The 18,241-nt window shown below is 34.3% G+C and overlaps 1 protein-coding gene across 2 annotated transcripts in view; it reads left to right on the top strand.

The window, feature by feature from the left end:
• Nucleotides 1-18,241, top strand: part of LOC136035581 (importin-9-like) — a 123,034-nt gene that overhangs the window by 84,920 nt on the left and 19,873 nt on the right. For both annotated transcript variants that reach the window (XM_065717454.1, XM_065717455.1), the window contains exons 14-15: nt 3,543-3,641; nt 16,026-16,290. In XM_065717454.1, coding sequence (XP_065573526.1) covers nt 3,543-3,641; nt 16,026-16,290 — 364 coding nt within the window. The remainder of the gene's footprint in view (nt 1-3,542; nt 3,642-16,025; nt 16,291-18,241) is intronic.

Raw genomic sequence — 18,241 nt, forward strand, 5'->3', positions numbered from 1 at the left:
ACACAGGGAATATAAATGACGACCGGGACATTCAAAGAGAAATTACAAACTGGGACACCGGGACACAAATGACGACCGGGACACAGGGAATATAAATGACGACCGGGACACAGGGACACATCATTAGAATAATGAGGTATAGATCTGAATACGGATTGTTTGTCCCATGGACAATTATATGTTGCATGTTCAAGAGTCAGTAAACTTGACAATCTATTTATATTCACAGGTGGGACACAGGGACACAACTACAATGGCGCGTAACGACTTACGCGGGCGGGGGGGCACGAAGCGCCCCACCAACTAGATGTTGGGGTGGCGCGAAGCGCCACCCCAACAGCTAGCTTATATATATATGCTATATGTATATATATATATATATATATATATATATATATATATATATATATACTAGCTGTTGGGGTGGCGCTTCGCGCCACCCCAACACCTAGTTGGTGGGGGCGCTTCGCGCCCCCCCCAAGCCCCCCCGCGCGCGTAAGTCGTTACGCGCCATAATAGTTACGCGCCATTGTAGTTGTGTCCCTATGTCCCACCTGTGAATATAGATATATATATATATATGGTTTTAACTACGTAAAACTTGCGAATATACAACATTCTTTGCTGTCCCATTGTCTTTGCATATAAATAGATTGTCAGGTTATCCCCCTGTTTCCCCCGGTGTCCCCGTTGTAGTTGTGTCCCTGTGTCCCGGTCGTCATTTATATTCCCTGTGTCCCGGGTCCCGGTCATCATTTGTATCCCGGTGTCCCGGTCTGTATATACATTCGTTTTTTAGTTTTGTTTTTCTCCTTTATTTTTTTCCTTTTTTTTTCTTTTTTAGCTTATTTAGATTTTTAGATTTTTTAGTTTTTTTTATTAGTTTTTAGTTTTTATTTCTTTTTAGTTTTTTTGTCCCGGTCGTCATTTATATCCCCCTGTTTCCCCCGGTGTCCCGTTGTAGTTGTGTCCCTGTGTCCCGGTCGTTATTTATTTTTTAGTTTTTTACCTTTTTTTAGTTTTTTTAGTTTTTTAGCTTTTTTATTTTTTTTATTAGTTTTTAGTTTTTTGTAGTTTTTGCCTTTTTTTTAGTTTTTTTAGTTTTTTAGCTTTTTTATTAGTTTTTAGTTTTTTTTGTAGTTTTTGCCTTTTTTTAGTTTTTTTAGTTTTTTAGCTTTTTTATTTTTTTTATTAGTTTTTAGTTTTTTTTGTAGTTTTTGCCTTTTTTTTAGTTTTTTCAGTTTTGACGTCACCTGATCCAGTTTTTTCAGGTGACGTCACCTGATCCACGATCCACAGATCCACAGACAACTTATTTTTATATATATAGATAGTTTTTTTTTTTTTACTTATGTCCTGGTCGTCATTTATACTCCCTGTGTCCCGGTGCTTTGTTGATTGCTAATCGAACATTCCTTTTGTCCTGGTCGCTTTCTCTTTGAGTGTCGTCATTTATTAGTTTTTTCCTTTTTTTTTTAGTTTTTTAGTGGTTTTTACCTTTATTTTAGCTTATTTTTCAGTTTTTTCCTTTTTTTTATTTTTTTTTTATTTTTTATTTTTTTTAGTTTTTTACCTTTTTTAGTTTTTTAGTTTTTTTAGTTTTTAGCTTTTTTACTTTTTTTATTAGTTTTTAGTTTTTTTTTTGTAGTTTTTGCCTTTTTTTAGTTTTTTCAGTTTTTTTTTTAGTTTTTTATTGGTTTTTACCTTTATAGTTTTTTTAGTTTTTTAGCTTTTTTATTTTTTTTATTAGTTTTTAGTTTTTTTTTGTAGTTTTTGCCTTTTTTTAGTTTTTTCAGTTTTGACGTCACCTAATCCAGTTTTTTCAGGTGACGTCACCTGACACATCCATCCACACATCCACAGACAGACAACTTATTTTTATATATATATAGATAGAATATATATATATATATATATCTATATATATAAAAATAAGTTGTCTGTGTGTGGATCTGTGGATGGATCAGGTGACTTCATGTTTCGGCTGACGTCATGAAATTAGTTGCCATCATTTTTGTTATGACGATGCTTAGTATATTGTAAAACACATTAATTTGGTTAATAATATACCATTTAAAACACCAAAATGAACATGCTGGAGTAGTTACTCGGTGAGAGAGGGTGTCAGAACGGAGAATGAAGGTCCCAGGTTCAAATCCTGGTTAGGCTAAAAAAGGTAAAAAACTAAAAACTAAACAAAAAACTGAAAAAACTAAAAAAAGGCAAAAACTACAAAAAAAAACTAAAAACTAATAAAAAAAATAAAAAAGCTAAAAAACTAAAAAAAACTAAAAAAAGGTAAAAAAATAAAAAAACTAAAAACTAAAAAAAAAAACTAAAAAAAAGGAAAAAACTGAAAAATAGAAGAGAAAAAGAAAACTAATAAAATTAAGAATAAAAATAAAAAAAAAAGATAAAAACTAAAAAAAAAGTAAAAAGAAAAAACGAAAAAAAACTAAAAAAGCTAAAAAAAAAGGTAAAAACCAATAAAAAACTAAAAAGAAAAAAAGGAAAAAAACTAAAAAAAAATTTCATTTAAAAAACTAAAAAAACTAAAAAAAGGTAAGAACTAAAAAAGAAAAAAATCAATGACGACACTCAAAGAGAAAGCGACCGGGACAAAAGGAATGTTCGATTAGCAATCAACAAAGCACCGGTACACAGGGAGTATAAATGACGACCAGGACATAAGTAAAAAAAAAAACTAAAAAACTAAAAAGAAGGTAAAAACTACGAAAAAACTAAAAAGAAAAAAAAAACAAAAACTAATAAAAAAACTAAAAATCTAAAAATCTAAATAAACTAAAAAAGAAAAAAATAAAAAAGGAAAAAAATAAAGGAGAAAAACAAAACTAAAAAACGAATGTATATACAGACCGGGACACCGGGATACATATATATATATATATATATATATATATATATATATATATATATATATATATATATATATATATATATAAACGCAGACAATATGAGCCTTTTCTTGATATCATGACGTCCAAATGGATCTTAAATTAGAAATATCGTTGTTTTCATTGGACCTTTAACTTTTGCCTTGGCTTATCTTTTGTCTTTGAAAGACATATCGCAGAATCTTTGTTTCTTTTAATTGTTCAGGTGGCGGGACAAAAATTTCTTCTTTTGCCTCGGCTTGTCTTTTGTCATTATGAAGGGTATGTCGAAGAACCTTCGTCTCTTTTAATTGTTTAGGTAGTGGGACAAAAACTTATTTTTCTTCCAACGATATATCTAGTCCAAGTTTTTATTTTAAAAGGTATGGTAGGCATTGATGACCTTATCCATGTCGAAATGAAAAACCTAATAATTATCACTATCATTTTCAATTTGTTTGGTTCGTTTTACCTCGGCTTGTCTTTCGTCATCATGAAATACATATCATTTAACCTTTTCGTGTGCGTGTGCCTGTGCATGTGTGTGTGTGTGACATAATTGTCACAATTCTGTGTGACATTCATGCCCTTTTAACTCCAAATAAAAAGCACGTTACAATCATGACTTAATTTAGTTATATATTTTAGGTCGAAATTTTTTTAGAGAATGTCGACTTATTCATCATAAATGAAGATAGTTTTGATTTTAAGGAATTAGTCCGAAACAGAGCTCAAGTAGTACTAAAGGTGAGTAAGGTATTTTTTTACTATTTGTTTTGGTTATAATATTGCAAGAGAAAGCAGAACCAGTGGCGTCGTGGGGGGGGGTGCCCTATTTTCTATGGTCAATTTTCCCCCCTGATATTTAAGGTGTTTTTATTTCCTACGATATATCAGTTAAAGATTAGATTCTCTTGTTTTAAAACTTTCAAAAGTTGAAATGAATACATCCTCTAAATATGCAAATAGGAGAAATGCTATCATTGAAGAATAAGAATGTAGATATACGGTGAATATAATTACCCTGAATGAAAAAGCAATAATACTTATTGCCTTGTTTAATAATCCTCTAATTGTAACTAGATCGGTCAAATTGGTTGCAGTTTGGTCATGGAATTTGGTAGAGGGGAATCTGCTCCAAGAATCATTTAATTGTTTTTAATTTTTATTTCTAGTATTTAATTGAGTATTGAATATAGCTCCATAATCTCTTATTTCTAATTGAAATGCCTAATAAGCACTGATGAAATCCTACTCCTTATGTTTTGGATTCACATAGTGACTCACAAATGTAGATCTGCCTTTATGTATAATACCGTCCTGACTTCTTGCTAAGTTTGGTCTCCGAACAAAGTTCGGAGACCGAACTTTGTTTTTGGAGTTAATTATAGACATAAAAACGATATTCAGTGTAAACCCTGTTCGGATATGTATACCCTCCATACCCTAATTTACACAAAACTAAATTTTGTGTATTTTCATATAATTCGAATTTTTCACAAAGATACAAAGGGTAAGGTAATTTTCAAACTCAAGGAGTTAGTTTTTCCTTCAATCGGTATCCCTGGTAATTTGTAATTAATTTAACGTTTCTGCCGCAATGATGCCAAGAGTTTTTCAGATTTTCTGGTTATGCTATGTTAAACAACACCCAACGGGTAAGCTGATAGTTCTATGAATAATGTGATACCCGGGTCTTTTAGAATAGAGCCTGGTTCAGTTATCGGTTTAGGATCCTTTTCTGGGCATGGGGTTTTGGGAAAGTGGAGGGGGATATGTACTGCAGTATTAGTGGTGAATCAGGCAGAAAAAAAACAAGTTTATACGACATTCCCCTTCCCCCACCCGAAAGTTTGTTTACGTTATACTACTGTCGTCTGCAGCAGCTCATTGCTGACAATTTTAGTAAATGCCAAGCACCAGCACTTATATTTATAATTTGTTAGTGTGTGTTTATTGTTTATAATTTATGCGTAATGTTTTTAAATTAACCAAGTAGCGTGTTTATTAAATAGTTACTATTCTTTGCTACTGCTTGAATAGCACCTACTGCAATAGCACTCCCTCTTGCCCTTGACCCCAATAAAAATACTGTAGCTGCGCCCCTGAGAAAGGCAATGTATACTTTTCGTAAGTTATTCGCTATTATAATTCGAACATTTTAAGAAGGGCTAAAACAAAATTGCTGTACTGACAAGAACTGTAAGCTAACACTACGAAATATTAAGAAAAAATAATATAAGGCTAATTAGAAGGTTCAATTTGAAAAGTTTTGATAACAAAATGGAATTAGTTATCTATAAATATTTATAATAAAACAATAAATTAAGAGTTAAAAGGGTTGTATAATAATGTGAGATTACTTAAAAGGCTTAGTGTGGAATTTTCAAACAACTAGTGAGTTTTCTGAGACAATATTCCAGTAGTTTTTTTGATTTAACAACTTCTTTTTTCCCTTAATATATTTTCTTCATGGTTATTTTTATGTTCTGTGATTGACTTCCATATTTTGTTGGTCAGCAAGTAAAATCAAAGGCAACACTCTAATGTTACCTATAGTAAAGGCAATACGGCTCCAATGTTTTAATATTTATTAATATTATTATATTCCAAAAGCACTTCATGTGAAAGGGGTGGTCATATAAACTTCAAAGGGGGCTCATTCGATTGGAAATCAAGAGTTCTAGTGCCCTTTTTAAGAGTCAAAAGTGATCGAAGGGCAACTAGCCCCTCCACCACGCCCTTTGTCTCCAAATACATCAGATAAAAATTTTGAGGTCGCCATTTTGTTAACAATAGTTCAAAGGTCAGATAACAAAACTCCGGTGTTACTCGTTTTAAGATTTATTTATTCATATATATATATTAGTATCTGTTGTTTGTTGTTTTGCTATTTATTTTTTTTAATTAATTTCTGTTCGTTTTGGATTTTATTGATTCTTTAATAGTAATTGCTGGTCATTTTGAGCGTGAGTTATTGTAGGTTTCTGTTTCTTATGTTCTTAAGTTTGATATGGCCTGTACTTTTCTTTAAAAAACTTCTTTTTCGTATAATTTTTTTTTAAATAAATTTTTTTAAAGAACACATGTATGAAATAGCAATAATTCTACTGTTCTATTTAAATTTGAACAGTTTTATGTTTGTAGAATTGGTAAACGCCCATGAATTTAATACCATTGTGGTCATCCACAAGCTTCACAAACTAGGTTTCAAGTTTAAACTTGTTTTTAAAAATATCAAGAAAAGTTGGATAAGCATGATGTGTACGTACAGCTACATTTGAGGGCAGATGTAGTCAATTAGGCAGTCTTTTAAGTCATTTTTTGTATTGTGAATTTATTTGGTTACTGTCACAATCGCAACTAGCTTGTGTGTCTTGGCGTAAAAAAAAAAAAAAAAAAATGATGTCGGTGGTGTCATGTAAAATTATTTTGCTCATTATAAGAATTTAGCCAAGGGAAGCCTTTTTTCTGTTTTTAGGTCTAATCTATAAATATTGGACTTCTAATATTTGAAGCCTAATCTATGGAGTTGGCATCTAGTAACCGGGACATAATAAACGTTTAAAGATTGATTTCAGGTATCTGCAAGATTATATTTTTTTTTAATTAACTAATGTGTCTGTCTATCGACTGACGTCACAAATGACGACCAGGACACAGGGAATATAAATGACGACCGGGGCACTCAAAGAGAAATTACAGACTGGGACACCGAGACACAAATAACGACCGGGACACAGGGAATATAAATGACGACCAGGACACAGGGGCACAACTGCAACGGGGACGCCGGGGGCACAGGGGGGATATATAAATGACGACCGGGACACAGGGAATGTTCGATTAGCAATCACCATCAACAAAGCTCAAGGGCAAACGTAGTTAAAAACATATATATATCTATCTATATTCACAGGTGGGACACAGGGACACAACTACAATGACGCATAACTAATATGGCGCGTAACGACTTACGCGCGCGGGGGGCTTGGGGGGTGCAAAGCGCCCCCACCAACTAAGTGTTGGGGTGGCGCGAAGCGCGATCCCAACAGTTAGTATATAAATAACGACGAAGATCACACTGCCTTTCAATCACAACCACCAAAAACAAGAAGAACAATAGGGAATTTCTCAAGACAGTGGGAAACAAATTAGAATGAATATTTCGAATGACATATTATAATGAATTAATATGCCTTATGTCCAAGGGCCGTCCTAAGCAATACAAATAAGAAACAAGAGCTAAGAGCTAAGAGCTCATATGGCACTTGTGACGCGGCAAGAAGAGCTAAGAGCCAAGAGCTCATATGGTATGATCTCTAACAAAATCGTAAGAATCAATAGATTGATTTAAAAGGAAAATCAGAGGCCTAATGCCGGTCAAGATTTAAAATAAGAGCTCTGAATCACGATGTCCTTCTAAATATCAAAATTCATTAAGATCTGATAACCCACTAAGTAAGTTATAAATACCTAATTTTACTAATTTTTCCTCTCCCTTTAGCCCCCCAGATGGTCGAATCTGGGAAAACGACTTTATTAAGTCAATTTGGGCAGCTCCCTGACACACCTACCGATTTTTATCGTCCTAGCACGTCCAGAAGCACCAAATTCGCCAAATCACTGAACCCCTCCCCCCAACTCCCCCAAAGAGAGTGAGTCCAGTATTGTTACGTCAATCAAGTATCAAGGAAATTTGCTTATTCTATCCACCAAGCTTCATCCCGATTCCTCCACTCCAAGTATTTTTCAAGATTTCCCCCCTCGAACTCCCCCCAATGTCAAAAGATCTGGTCGGGATTTGAAATAAGAGCTCTGAGACATGAATTCCTTGTAAATATCAAATTTCATTAAGATCTGATCACCTATTCGTAAGATACAAATACCGCAAATTTCACGTTTTCCAAAAATTCCGGTTTCCCCCTCTAACTCCCCCCAATGTCACAGAATCTGGTCGGAGTTTAAGATTAGAACTTTAAAGCACAAAATCCTTCTAAATATAAAATTTCATTAAGATCTGGTCACCCTTTCGTAAGTTACAAATACTTCAATTTTCAAAATTATCCCCCCCCAACTCCACCAAAGAGAGCAGATCTGGTCCGGTTATATCAGTCACGTATCTTATACAGGTTTTTATCCTTCCCATCCAGTTTCATCCTGATCTCCCCACTTTAAGTATTTTCGAAGACTTCCGGTCCCCCCCCCAACTGCCCCCTCCCCATGTCGCTGGATCCGGTTGAGATTTAAAATGAGAGATCTGAGTTACGAGGTCCTTATAAATATGAAGTTTCATGAAGATCCGACCACCCCTTCGTAAGTTAAAAATACGTCATTTTTTCTAATTTTTCAGAATCAACCCCCCCCCCCCCATTACAGCGGATCCGTTCCAATTATGTAAATGATGTATCTAAGACTTCTGCTTATTTTTCCCACCAAGTTTCATCCCGATTCCAATCTAAGCGTTTTCCATGATTTTAGGTTCCCCCACCCCAAACTCCCCCCAATGTCACCAGATCCGGTCGGGATTTAAAATAAGAGCTTTGTGACATGATATCCTTCTAAATATCAAATTTCATTGAGATCTTATCACCCGTTCGTAAGTTAAAAGTACCTCATTTTTTCTAATTTTTTCAGAATTAACCCCCCCCCATCTACCCCAAAGAGAGCGGATCCGTTTCGGTTTTGTCAATCATGTATCTAGGACTTGTTCTTATTTTTCCCACCAAGTTTCATCCCGATCCCTCCACTCTAAGGGTTTTCCAAGATTTTAGGTTTCCCCCTCCTTACGCCCCCCCATGTCACCAGATCCGGTCGGGATTGAAAATAAGATCTCTGAGACACGATATCCTTCTAAATATCAAATTTCATTGAGATCCGATCACTAATTCGTAAGTTAAAAGTAACTCATTTTTTCTAAATTTTCAGAATTGAAAATTTTGGAAAAGAATTGGAAGTGTTTTCCAAGATTTTATGTTTCCCCCTCCCATATCCCCCCCAATTTCACCAGATCCGGTCGGGATTTAAAATAACAGCTCTGAGACACGATATCCTTCCAAACGTCAAATTTCATTAAGATCTGATCAACTGTTCGTAGGTTAAAAATACTTCAATTTTTCTATTTTTTCTGAGTTAACGGGCCTCCCACTCCCCCCAGATGGCCAAATCGGGAAAACTACTATTTCCAATTTAATCTGGCCCGGTCCCTGATACGCCTGCCAAATTTCATCGTCCTAGCTTACCTGGAAGTGCCTAAAGTAGCAAAACTGGGACCGACAGACTGACAGACCGACAGTATTTGCGATTGCTATATGTCACTTGGTTAATACCAAGTGACATAAAAACAACTTACATGAGGATAAAATCAATAAAAATAAAAAGAACAGTTTTTCAAAACAGGCCCAGCATCCTTACCTCAGCGAAGTTCAACCAGGACTGATAAACAAATTGTGATGAAACGAGGCAATTCATTGAAATGAAAGAAATTGATTTAAAACGCGATTGTAATGCCTTCCTAGCTTTTTTCGCTGCTGATCTCATAGGTCTATTTGTGACAGTTTCTATGTTAATATCTATTGTTATGGCACTTGGTATTAACCAAGTGACATATAGCAGTCGCCAATTCTGTCGGTCTGTCTGTCGGTCTGTCGGTCTGTCTGTCGGTCCCGGTTTTGCTACTTTAGGCACTTCCAGGTAAGCTAGGACGATGAAATTTGACAAGCGTATCAGGGACCGGACCAGATTAAATTAGAAATAGTCATTTTCCCGATTTGACCATCTGGGGGGGAGTGGGGGCCCGGTTAATTCGCAAAAAATAGAAAAAATGAAGTATTTTTAACTTATCAGCGGGTATTTGGATCTTAATGAAATTTGATGTTTGGAATGATATTGTTTCTTAGAGCTCTTATTTTTAATCCCGACCGGATCTGATGACATTGGGGGGAGTTGGAGGGGGAAAACCTAAAGTCCCGGTTTTGCTACTTTAGGCACTTCCAGGTAAGCTAGGACGATGAAATTTGGCAAGCGTATCAGGGGCCGGACCAGATTAAATTAGAAATAGTCGTTTTCCCGATTTGACCATCTGGGGGGGGGGGAGAAGGGGCCGGTTAATTCGGAAAAATAGAAAAAATGAAGTATTTTTAACTTATGAGCGGGTGATTGGATCTTAATGAAATTTGATGTTTGGAATGATATTGTGTCTCAGAGCTCTTATTTTAAATCCCGACTGGGTCTGATGACATTGGGGGGAGTTGGAGGGGGGAAACCTAAAATCTTGGAAAACACTTAGAGTAGAGGGATCGGGATGAAACTTGATGGGAAAAATAAGCGCAAGTCCCAGATACATGATTGACATAATCGGAACTTATTTGCTCTCTTTGGGGTAGTTGGGAGGGGGGGAGTAAGTCTTAAAAATTAGAAAAATGAGGTATTTTCAACTTACGAACGGGTGATCGGATCTCAATGAAATTTGATGTTTAGAAGGATATCGTGTCTTAGAGCTCTTATTTTAAATCCCGACCGGATCTGGTGATGGGGGCGGGGAGTTGGGAGGGGGAAACCTAAAACTTGGAAAACACTTAGAGTGGAGGGATCGGGATGAAACATGGTGGGAAAAATAAACACAAGTCCTAGATAGATGATTGACATAAACGGAACGGATCCGCTCTCTTTTGGGTAGTTGGGGGGGGGGTTAATTCTGAAAAATTAGAAAAAATGAGGTATTTTTAACTTACGAATGGGTGATTGGATCTCCATGAAATTTGATTTTTAGAAGGATATCGTGGCTCAAAGCTCTTATTTTAAATCCTGACCGGATCTGGTGACATTGGGGGAAGTTTGGGGTGGGGAGACCTAAAATGATGGGAAACCCTTAGATTGGAAGGATTGGGATGAAACTTGGTTGGAAAAATAAGCAAAAGTCTTGCATACGTAATTTACATAATTGGAACGAATCCGCTCAATTGCGGGGGGGGGGGGTAATTCTGAAAAATAAGAAAAATAACGTATTTTTAACTTATGAAGGAGTGATCGGATCTTCATGAAACTTCATATTTAGAAGGACCTCGTAACTCTGATATCTTATTTTAAATCTCAACTGGATCAAACGTAATTGGGGGGGGGGCAGTTGGGGGGACCGGAAATCTTAGAAAATACTTAAAGCGGTGAGATCAGGATGAAACTGGATGGGAAGAATAGAAACCTGTCTAAGATACGTGACTGACATAACTGGACCGGATCTGCTCTCTTTGGTGGAATTGGGAGGGGGGAGGTAATTTTGAAAATTGAGGAATTTGTAACTTACGAAAGGGTGACCAGATCTTAATGAAATTTGATATTTAGAAGGATCTTGTGCTATAAAGTTTAACTTTAGGTTCTGACCTTCTCACAAGTGCCAAATGAGCTCTTGGCTCTTGGCTCTTCCGACCTCGTCCAAATGAGCTCTTGGCTCTTCCGACCTCGTACCATATGAGCTCTCGGCTCTTCCGACCTCGTCACAAGTGCCATATGAGCTCTTAGCTCTTGTTTTTTTTTTATAATATTTCGTAAGGTCATTTTTAATTAAACTTGTGTATAGAGCATTCAGTGAATATTCTCCTAAATCCCTATTTAAGAGATCCTAAATCCCTATTTAAGGAAATAATAATATTTCCTTAAATAGGGATTTAGGAGAATATTCACTGGATGCTGTTTTTAAATCATTTTCTTAAATCATTATTAAAATTTTTTCACTATATCAAATTTTCTCTATTGATGTAAATGTGACTATATAAAAATCAAGGAAATGAATGCAAAATAAGACCATTTGAAAATACAATATATGCAAAATCCTCCGGAAATCCACTGTCAAAAATTAGGGACAAGCCAAACTCAGTAACAAAGAAAATCAAAATCAACCAAAGATTTCGCTAAGTATTTCAAGATAATTCTCTCGGTATTTATTTAAAAGTTTGTTATAATGAAAACTAATTCTTTAAATTGCCAAGTTAATTCATTTGCAGAAAAACCTCTAAAAAAATTTTTTTTTGCTTATAATTTTACATCTATTTTTAAAATCAATATAATTATTACAAATCCTTGCATATCTAAGTAACTGTGAGTAAAATGCTGAATATGTGTTATTTGAGTGTATATTACTTTCAGGGAACGGGAAATTAATCACTTCAAAATCGAAATCATCCGATTTATTATACATTTTAAAACTTAATTTGTTATTATCAGAAATATTAACATTCAAATCTAAGAAATGATCTTCTTGACCAGTGCCACAACTAGGCTCAAGAGTAAGCTCTGATGGATATATATTTTTAGAAATATCAATAAATTCCTTACAGTTTAAGACCAAAATATCATCTAAATATCTTTTATTATTTGACAAAAGATGTTTTAAGTTATTTGGATTATTCTTATCCATCATATATTTATATTCAAGTTTACATTGTCGCAAAATCGAAATACTCAATTCTTTTTGCTGAAACCATTGTTAAAGAGTCTATCACCTGCAGTGAATTATTAACACTCCAGTATGGATTAAAATTCGAAAAAAATTTAATAGCAGAACAATAGGTTTTAAGTTTATTTATAATTTCCTCTAAAATTAAAGAGAGGTCAGTAGCAGCAATGCAGGCTGGACATCCAGCTGCTCCATTAATAAACCGTGTTTTAGGGGGATTCTTATGAAATTTTACAGTCCATAATAGGAAAGGGAACTTTTTATCAACTTCAGCTTTTTCTTTATTCAACTTAAAAAAATACAAAAACAATATTTTGCTCCAACAGAAAGCTGAGCTCGTAAGGCTGGGACAGTGCAAAAACATAGAAAAAACATCAACATCTCATCGTAATAATGATTCCAAAATTTAATACGGCAAAAGACAAACAAAATCGAAAAAAAACTCATAACAGAGAAGTAACAAGGATAAGTAATAAATTAATATCGGGCAGGAGGGATGTGGGAGGCCATTCCAGACACAGGGACACAAAAACAAAGCACATACAAGAAGATCAAATAATTTAATTTTCCATCATCAATGGTGAATAATAAAAATTTTAGCAAACAATCTTTAATATTTGCTTTTTTAAATTTAGCAGAGATTTTCGGGATGGATCAAACAGAATTTTATCATTCAGCTTATAATTGTTAGCAATGAAGGGTATTTGGTACCTAATCGAAAACCTTGACCTTTCAGAACTTACAAAAGGAATTCGGTACATCCCAGACCTCCGACAATCCGAACGAGGAAGTAAAATTAACAGAGATTTGTCATAGAAATAATTTTTAGAATTTTGGATTTTAAAATGCCATATGGAAGTATTTAATATTCGTATATCATTTAAATCTAACAAATTTAAGAAGAGGAATAATGTTTTAGTTTCCGAAACATTTTCAAGTTTTGAAGGTCGATGTAAGAAATTTTCAAGTATTCTTATCGCCATATTTTGTATTTCCTTTAAGGGTTTTATATGCTTCCAAAATGTATTAAGATATACAACTGAGCAGTAATTCAAATAAGAAGTAATTAGAGAGGGATAAATTATTTTCAAAATGGTGAAAAGAAAAATATTCTTCACACGATACATCGACCCAATATTTTGAGCAAGTTTTAATCTTAAATACTCAATATGATTATGAAATGACAAAAGGGGATCAAGGAAAACTCCTGAATAACGATATGATTGGACCCTACAAATTTTTTCATCACCAACCTGAAGCTCCTGATAAGAAATCTCTCGAGTGGCACGGTTTAAACGACCAAAAACCATAAAATTAGTTTTCGTAAAATTCGATACTAGATTATTGGAAACAAACCATCGATTAACTTATATGGAATACATGCCATTATTACAATGTTGAACTAGATTGTTATTATTTTTTTTCTTTATTAACTGTTGTCTTATGTCCAAAAAATCTTTTATATACATTATTAGTTGTTTCCCCTACATGTTGTAGGCAGCATTTATTACATTCTAATAGGTAAATTACATTAGTTCTTTTATAATTAACATTACCACTTATCTTGCATGCAACATTTTTATTATACAATCTACTCTTAACAGAAGTCCGTGGGATGAAATAATCTTGGCAAAGAAAACAACGACTCGTGCACTTACTAACTTTCGAAAATTCGTTCCGAGTTCCGAGGCTAATATTCGTATTGTGTTGCATTAACATTTTAAAAAATAAGTCAGAATCAAGCCAACATCCAAATCGAAGTCCAGCAGTCAAAGTATATATATATATATATATATATATATATATATATATATATATATATATATATATATATATATATACACTAGCTGTTGGGGTGGCGCAGAGTTGGTAGCTGTTGGTTGGTGGGGGCGCTTCGCGCCCCCTCAAGTTCCCCCCCCCCAGCGCGCGTAAGTCGTTACGTGCCATTGTAGTTGTGTCCCTGTGTCCCACCTGTGAATATAGATAGATATATATATGTTTTTTACTACGTAAAACTTGCGATTATAAAACATTCTTCCCTGTCCCATTGTCTGTGCATATAAATAGATTGTCAGGTTTACCGACTCTTGAACATGCAACATATAATTGTCCATGGGAAAAACAATCCGTATTCAGATCTATACCTCATTATTCTAATGATTGCCCTTGAGCTTTGTTGAGGGTTATTGCTAATCGAACATTCCCTGTGTCCCCGTCGTCATTTATATATCCCCCTGTGCCCCCCGGTGTCCCCTTTGTAGCTGGTCCCTGTGTCCCGGTCATCATTTATATTCCCTGTGTCCCGGTCGTAATTTGTGTCCTGGTGTCCCAGTCTGTAATTTCTCTTTGAGTGTCCCGGTCGTCATTTATATTCCCTGTGTCCCGGTCGTCATTTGTGTCCCGGTGTCCCGGTCTGTAATTTCTCTTCGAGTGTCCCGGTCGTCATTTATATTCCCTGTGTCCCGGTCGTCATTTGTGTCCCGGTGTCCCGGTCTGTAGTGTCATCTTATGATGACGTCATATACAAAGCCTTATATACTTATAATGACGTCATATGCAAACCCACAAACAATAAAACATACATACATACAACTTATTTTTATTTTATATAAATATAGTTTCTTTTTAGTTTTCTTTTTTTAGTTCTTCAGATTTTTTTTTTTTTTTTTTAGCTTTTTTTCTTTTTAGTTTTTTACCTTTTTTATTTTTTTCCTTTTTTTTAAGTTTTTTTGTTTTTAGGTTTTTTCTTTTTTTAGCTTTTTTTCGCGCCATATTAGTTGCGTGCCATTGTAGTTGTGTCCCTGTGCCCCGGTCGTCATTTGTGTCCCGGTGTCCCGGTCTGTAATTTCGTCAGTCGACAAACATGACGTCAGTCGACACACAAACATGACGTCAGTCAACACACAAACAAACAACTTATATATATATATATATATATATATATATATATATATATATATATATATATATATATATATATATATATATATATATATATATATATATATATATATATGTGTGTGTGTGTGTGTAGGTGAGTTAATTGTACAAATATTAAAAACTGAAATAATTTAAGAATTCCAATTCGATCTGGGATAGGAGCGGCTAAAAAATCACACATTTATGCTTTGGTATATACACCTTATCAAAAAATATTTACTATCATTGGAAGAGACTTAAGACTAATTTTCATTTTTCTGTTGTTTATAACTACACCTGCTCAGTGTGGGGAATTCCCTGAGATTTTCCAGGAAGACCGTCTCTCCCTAAGGACAATTAAAAAATATGAGCCTAAAAGTTTTCGTTCTTACTTTCACTTCAGACGCTACTAATAGGACTTTTGTGCTCCACTGGTCATAACTATGAATATTACACATAAAAAAAACGCCAATTTAATATAATGTTTACTTATGGGGATATCTTTAATCAATATTTTTTGTTGACATGTCCCAAAACATTATTAAGTTTAACTTTATCAAAACTGTATCTTAATTGTTGCAAAAACAACAGCTGCAGCACTGCATATGTTATTTTTTGTGTTTACCAATATATCAATATTCATAATATCCAGTTATTATTATTTATGAACTTAGTCATATATTTACTTAATTAATCATTCATTTAACAGAAGCAATGCTTTGACTTGAGTTTCCTTTTTTGTCATAACCCTCTACTTATAGGATATTTGTAAGGAATTTGCTGCATTTGAAGCTCCTACTGCATTCGGCAACGCTGTGATGCGACTTCTTGAACAAGCAACTAGGTACAAAAATGAAGGCAGACACGATTGGTGGAAGTGCTTGGAAGTTTCTATGCAATCCATTGGCCTTGTTGCTCATATATATGTTGGACCGTCTGTGTTTGGTAAAATGGGTGACCAATTGGTTACCTTTAACCCAGTGACTGTAGTTCAATCGATATTTGATGATCCGATGATTAGAGATGGTAAGTCAACCCGCCCCTATCCATACCAGGAGGAGGAGGGGTCAAGTAGGGATTCTCCAAAGACCTATTTGAGGAATTTCTCCAAGATCTTTCCCTGGATACTTCTCAATATAGGTTCGAAGAACATTTTAAAGAGATTTGTATTTGAAGTATTTCATAAAGGAAATATGCGAGAATTCGGGCTTTCCTTTCTAGTGATACTTCTTTCAATCTTAGCCCCCTCCGAATCTTCTGTTTTCGTTTTTGAGAACTTTCTATTAAAGTTTGCTCGGTAAAAATAAATAACTGAAGCTTGTGGTTAAGCTATCTTTCATCTTATCTTAACAAATATTATATTACATGAGAATTATATAACGCTCACTGTCTTTGCTTTGTAAATTTCACTGAAAAAGATAAATTTAGTTGCAATATATTTTTGATGCCTAGGTTTCAATAGGGTCCAATAGGTTATGCTTTTATAATGGTTTGAATAGGTTTTGATAGATTGCTGGTTATTAAAATGGAAAAAAAGGATATTTTTATTAATTTTTTATTACTATTTATTCTAAAATGCTTCAATCCGAAGGATCTCTCATTGAGAATTTAAATGCGAATTTGGCAGGCAAGGACAAGTAATTAAGCTTAATTTTACTTGCTTTACTTATTTTATTTTCACTAAAAATGGAAAGCATAGCCCATAGCAGAAGGTTGTAGCTTAGTAATCTTGTCTTAGCACAAAGACAATAGACATCGCGAGTGCTAAAGAAAAGACGACATGAAAAACACAACCTCTAGGAAAATTTATCAATATGCTGCGCTGAGTAAAACGGTGTACATACAATAGTTTCCTTAAACAACGGCCAACTTTCAATTGTGTCTGGAGTAAAGTTAAACTCTCGATTGGAGTAGTTTTGAAACACGTTTTCTGGACAAAACCTAATTCCGTATAAAATACACATTAATAATTGTAAGGAAAACATCACTGAAGTTTTGAAGTTTTCCCCTGGGTGCCTATGGAAGGGTTTCTACTGCAGACACAATTTATATCGTAAAATTTTCCCGGTGAAAATGAACATCCAAACAAACTCTATTTCCTATCCCTCAGTTTTTTCTTTTTATTCAGTATTGTCAGGGTAAAGAGGCATCTGTATGCACGTTTTTTTATCTAGGAATTTCTATTGTGTACACTAACTATTTCTTTATCGTTGCAAAAATATTATTTAAAGACATTGTTGTCTTGACAAAGTCATGGCTCAATATTGGTAGAACATAAATTGAGTCATTATCTTACAAATTATTTGTCAAGGTGAAGGGGGTTGGCCCAATAGTAACATGGGTGTGCACAGTTTCTAGAAGTTGCTAGAAATTCTTGAAAACTGAGATGTTTCGATTACGCTTCATAAAATACTCAATTGTTACCTTAACCCCCTCCCCTCTTACAGTATCTGCTAAATGAAATGTGTTTAAGTCCATAGGACATAGTGCTTTTTTTCGTATTTTTTGTTTTGTTTTTTATTTTTTACCCTGATTTGCCACAGACTTGACATGATCTGTTTCATTTTATTACATATGATTTAGGGTGTGACTTCTAAACTATAGGTAAAAAATTTTGGATCAAAAGGTTAGAAATCAGTAGACAGTAGGGGAGAGAGTCATGTTTCTAAACGTAGATTCAAGTCAACTTGGTTTTCTGCTCAGCTTACCTGTTTTTATTTATTCGTTACGTCTCTTTTTTGGTTTGAGAAATTTTTTCCTGTTCCTTTAAGCTGAGCTCAAATCAGCCTGTTGGTTTAAAGGTAGACTGTTTGAATTATTTGTCACCACGAATTTATTTCTTTTGATTAATTTGTCTGTATCTGCTTGCATGACTAGGAACTATTTTGTCTGATATGGTACACTTTTAAATAACTTTGTATTTACCCATTGATAGGTCATATTTACTGCTGATACAGTTTATAATAGTGATGTGAGG

Source organism: Artemia franciscana, chromosome 14 (assembly GCF_032884065.1).
Source record: "Artemia franciscana chromosome 14, ASM3288406v1, whole genome shotgun sequence".
In the NCBI taxonomy this organism is placed as follows: domain Eukaryota; kingdom Metazoa; phylum Arthropoda; class Branchiopoda; order Anostraca; family Artemiidae; genus Artemia; species Artemia franciscana.